A 5,000-nucleotide genomic window follows, 5' to 3' on the forward strand; every position below is an offset into this window, starting at 1 on the left:
CTCAGGTGTTCACATAGCACCAATGACAACGTTTGTGCCAGCGACTGGCTGGTACAAATTCAAAAAAGATGGAAAAAAAAAACGACAGCAAAAAAAAGGAACCAAAAAAATATATCACCATCCGAACAATAAACGCGGAAGCAAGAGAAGCGGGCCCCAAACAAGTGTTGATATGTTGGCAAATTATGTTTTCCCCGCTCCCCCACAAAACCAAACACACGTACTCACTACAACGCATTCCGAAAAATTCTACTTGTTCGTGGTCTTGTCGGCAGATGAAAAACAGGGCCGACGTCGACGAAAGGTTGTCAGTTCAGGATTCACACGATGACTAACGATAAGACTGAGCTCGAAACGAAAAAAAAAAAACCCCTAAGAGTAACATGTTTCGATTTTAAGTGCTTGGATTTTTTTCTTTTTTTTTGGTCTTTACTTTCAGTACGGACGTGAATCTTGAATTCGATGGGACGTCTGGTACTCTCCGTTTCAAAACCACACAAGTAAAAAAATTCCTATATGCCCACTGCAGACTCAAACCAAACCTAGCGAGGTGATGAGGTGGGCTCTTTTTTTAAGTGTGTGGACACCTCAAAAGCCTTTGTTCATGAATCTACCCCAAACCCCCTTCCTTGCTCGTTACACACAGCAGGGAGTGCTTTGGTGGCCGCCGGTGTGTTTCTGAAGCTTAAGAGGCGTACATCGAAGGCCCTACGCAACACAAAAAATGCAACACGACATCGTTACAAATCCCCCCATTTTTGAGTGCTTTTCGCAACGCTCCTCATGCGACACACACACACACACACACACCCTTGAGCACAGGTTCTCGTGCAGCCGCAAAACACACACTCGTCACCGGTCTGCCCAGAGATGATTGTTCCAGTAGGGTGGAGGAGGGAGGCTGCGGAGACCATCCTGCTGCAGTAGGGGTGGCGGTGGTGGTGTTGTGGCGGGTCGTTTCCGCAGAGATGGAGCCAGAGTTCGGTCTGTAGGCTGGGTCTGGAGTTGGGGGCCGGGGGCTGGAGGGGTACGAGGGAGGGCCGAGGGCAGCTGTGGAGGGGACGAGGAGAAGCAGGACGCGGAGTCGGAGGAGAGTAGTGGTGGGTGTTGAGGGCCGGCTGGTTGGTTGGTTGGTGGTGGATTTGTGTGTGTGTGTGTGTGTGTGTGTGTGTGTGTGTGTGGAGGGGGTAGTTGGGGAGTCTCTAGGAGACCAGTTTGACGCTGCAGCTGGAGTAGCCCTCGTCACTGGCCACGCTCTGCAGGCTGCTGTGGTCGTCCAGGTCACTGGTGCTGGCTGTGCTGGCACTGTCCAGCTCGCCATGGGAGAACTCCGTGCCCTCCACATCCACCTCAATCTCTTCTGCACACACACAAGAGAGACACACAGACAACATGTTCGATTATACTGTCTTATAGCACACTATATATATCATATCATATCATATCATATATCATATATCATATTATATGATAGAACTGATATAATAAAGCTAATGTTTCTGGGTAATTCCTGGACCACGAATCAAGAATGAAGGACCACTGATGCAATTATATTATAATGTCTTATATTCCACTATATTATATTTAATATTATATTATATTACACTATATTATATTGTATCATATTATATTGTATATGTTATAACTGATATAATAAAGCTAATGTTTCTGGGCAATTCCTGGACCACGAATCAAGAAAAGTTTTAACTTTTATGAATGGAGGACCACTGATGCTATGAACAGAATGGGAGTTTGCCAGAAGAGAGGAGGAATATTAAAGACACAAAGGGCAGAGTGAAGAAAAATCAGAGCAGTCCTGACATCAGACCGTGAAATGACTTTCAATTTCATTTAACGCCTTTGCCCAGCGATAGGCTCACCTGGGAAGGAGAGACAGAGGGACAGAGGGAGAGAGAGAGAGAGAGAGAGAGAGAGAGAGAGAGAGAGAGAGAGAGAGAGAGAGAGAGAGAAAAGAGAGAGAGAGAGAGAGAGGGAGAGAGCGATGTCTGCTCACCTTGGTCTGAGTCGGAGTGGTCGGAGCACAGGGTGGAGCCCACGCTGTCCATGCGTATCCGCTCTCCGTCGGCGCCGCCCGAGCAGGGCGAGGAGGCGGGCGAGGGGGACGAGACCAGCACGCCGCCGCCGCCCTGCAGCAGGTCCAGCTGCCTCTGGAGGTGCCGCTGCTCGCGCTCCAGACACTCCAGCTGGTGCTGACTCCGCCGGTCCGCCTCTTCAAGTTTCTGCAGAGAGAGAGAGAGGAGATATTTAAGTTTTATTTCCCTACTAATGTAAAGTTTATTATTAACATGTTATACTTGTAGCTTTGGCAACAATGACTTGACACATTCATGCCAATAAAGCAATATTTGATTTGATTTGATTTGATTTGATTTGATTTGATTTGATTTGATTTGATTTGATTTGAGAGACACACATAAACATTAACATACACATTCTCTAATGTTTATTGCATGTATAATGTATGTAATTGTCTGTCTATGCATCTACTTTATGACATGTTACATGTAACAGAGCTTTGGCAATAATTATTATACAATAGTATAGTTATTGAGGCCAATAAAGCCTTCTTGAATTGAATTGAATTGAACTGAATTGTTCCCCTCTCAGGCCACTAGGTGGCAGTGTGTGGCCAAGTGTTCCTCTGAAGAGACGTTGAAGGCTAGGGGGCGCCACTGCGCACAGTTAGGCTCAGCGTCTCATTGCATCGCCGACGCAGGTCTGAGTCCAACATGAGGTCATTTATTGACCCTTCGACCGCTCACTTCCTTAACCGTCTCATCAATAAAAACAAAACACTTAAAAAAAAGGTGCTTACGACTCATCGCGGCCGCATAGGAACGCACGGAGGAGGGAGTGGCCAGGTGAAGTGAAAGCACCTGTGTTCTCCCCGAAGTGCTCCGATCAGATTGCGACGATGCAAATGAGGTCCGTGCCACTCCACGGAGGCGAAACCAGCCGTGCCATATTTTTTTTGCGCCATGCAAATCCTCCCCCCAGGCCTGGCTGGGCTCAACTTCCCCATGCAAGGCACATGTTTGCAGAGAAGGCTAGGCTAGGCTAGGCTACGTACAGTCAGTTTGCCTGAGGTAAACACCAAAAGGTGGCTCCTCTAAACACATTCCTATTCAACTACATGGATTTACTGGTTCAGGTTCACCGGTGTTGAAGTTGCCCAGGTCTTAAAGAAAGGTGACAGAGTGGGATGAGGTAATGTTGACACAGAGACTCGTGTCGACAGAATGAGTGGGAGAGAGAAAGAACGTCAGACGTTAAGAGAGATACAGAGACAGAGGACGGACACAGATTACGGCGGAGAACAGGAACACAAAAAACAGTGAGAGAAGAGAGAAGAGAGGAGACAAAATGGAGGAGCGGTGGAGACATTTACATGTCATGTGAATAGAGGTAGAGAGGGGGGGGGGGGCAGAGAACGGGTGGAGGAAGGGGGGATGCAGAGAGAAGAGGACAGGTAGCAGACTAAGGAGCACAAACACAGGGAAAGAGTGAGGAGAGAGAGAGAGAGGGAAAGAGAAAGAGAAGTGAGACGGAGGAGACAGGATGAGAGGGGCGAGATGAAAGCCCAGAGACGAGCCTCGTCATCAGAACTGGGCGGCCGCTTGAAGTGGCAGCTGGTAAATGTCAGCTGCAGGTCTCTCACACTCGCTTCCTGTTTGGCAGGGAGGGGACCCTGCAGCCACATGACCCACAGCACTGTCCTCACACACACACACACACACGCAAACTGGCACAAAAAAACGAAAACCAAAGACACGCATGCTCACTAAGGCACGAACGCACACACACACACACACACACAGCACTACTCACTAATATTTCAGGTTCTCTCTCCCTCTCTCGCTCACACACACACACACAAAGAAACACACATTGGGTTTCACACACACATCAATCAATCGGACTTTGTTTACTACAGCTGTTCACATGACCGGGGGCCACGGTCAATCCAACGCCTCCACGTGTCCGCCCCCCCCCCCCCCCCCCCCTCTCCTCACCCCCCCGTCCCACATCCCACCGCCACTGAGCCGCCCAAAACCACCCCCCCCACAACACGGCTCCGGGCGCCAGCCCAATATAGGAGGCCGGCGTCGATACTCTCTCAAGCGAATAAATAAACAAATGCTAAGCACACGCTCCTGAGGTCAGACGACTGTATAGGTGCGCTGTGGCATTTCGCGCTGTTGCTGGCGCTTGGCACGTTTTCATTTCCTGATGGAGCCCGTCGAGGTCTACTTCATTTGCCCTATCTGGGCACGCCGGGCTCGTCTCATTGGGAGACGTGTCGCTGGTTTTTTTTTTTTGTTTTGTTTGTTATCCTTCTCTCCGTTCCTCTGTCCGCTATCAGGAGTGTTCTGATGACAGGATGGACGCTTTTGTTTGGTCAATATGCAGTGAGGTTGCAGGGACTGCTGGTCTCTCTGTGGCGGTGACGTAAGGGTGCAGTGCAGCTACTGATATCTGACTATCACGCCTACACACACACACACACACACACACACACACACACAAACGCACAAACACACACACGCACGCTCCCAAAAGAGGAGTGAATATAGAAACGGTTGTGTATGTGTGTTTAATGTGATCAGGGTTAAGACCACCGGAGATAATCTGCTTTGGTGAAACGTGAATTAGCGCAGATTTGCCCCTTCTACGAAAACATTTAACCTTTAGCAGCCAATGCACAGCTTTTTTCAGCCTAGCCTTCTCTGCAACCGCCCGAGGTCATCAATAAAGACAACATGGCTTCTGTACAGTGTCAGATCAGATCCCTACTGAGCCCAATGCTGCAGCTCACGCCTTCATAAAGAATGATACTACAGTTATATTGCAACCACACCGACAACAAAATAAGACACTCACACCTCATTTTTGTGACCTCATTTTTACATGTTAGTAAAGTGAGGTATGTGTTGACTTGAGGTACATGTCAAATCGAATGGGAAAAAAATAAAATAAAA

The 5,000-nt window shown here is 48.4% G+C and overlaps 1 protein-coding gene across 2 annotated transcripts in view; it reads right to left on the bottom strand.

Moving 5' to 3' along the window:
• Positions 1-6: 6 nt before the first annotated feature.
• The window catches only part of mxi1 (max interactor 1, dimerization protein), a 30,300-nt gene continuing 25,306 nt past the window's right edge, over positions 7-5,000 (bottom strand). For both annotated transcript variants that reach the window (XM_062545671.1, XM_062545678.1), the window contains exons 5-6: positions 2,015-2,240; positions 7-1,360 (exon numbers count right to left, since the gene is read on the bottom strand). In XM_062545671.1, coding sequence (XP_062401655.1) covers positions 1,203-1,360; positions 2,015-2,240 — 384 coding nt within the window. In that variant the 3' untranslated portion in view covers positions 7-1,202. The remainder of the gene's footprint in view (positions 1,361-2,014; positions 2,241-5,000) is intronic.

This window comes from Sardina pilchardus, chromosome 1, assembly GCF_963854185.1.
Source record: "Sardina pilchardus chromosome 1, fSarPil1.1, whole genome shotgun sequence".
Taxonomy (NCBI): Eukaryota; Metazoa; Chordata; class Actinopteri; order Clupeiformes; family Clupeidae; genus Sardina; species Sardina pilchardus.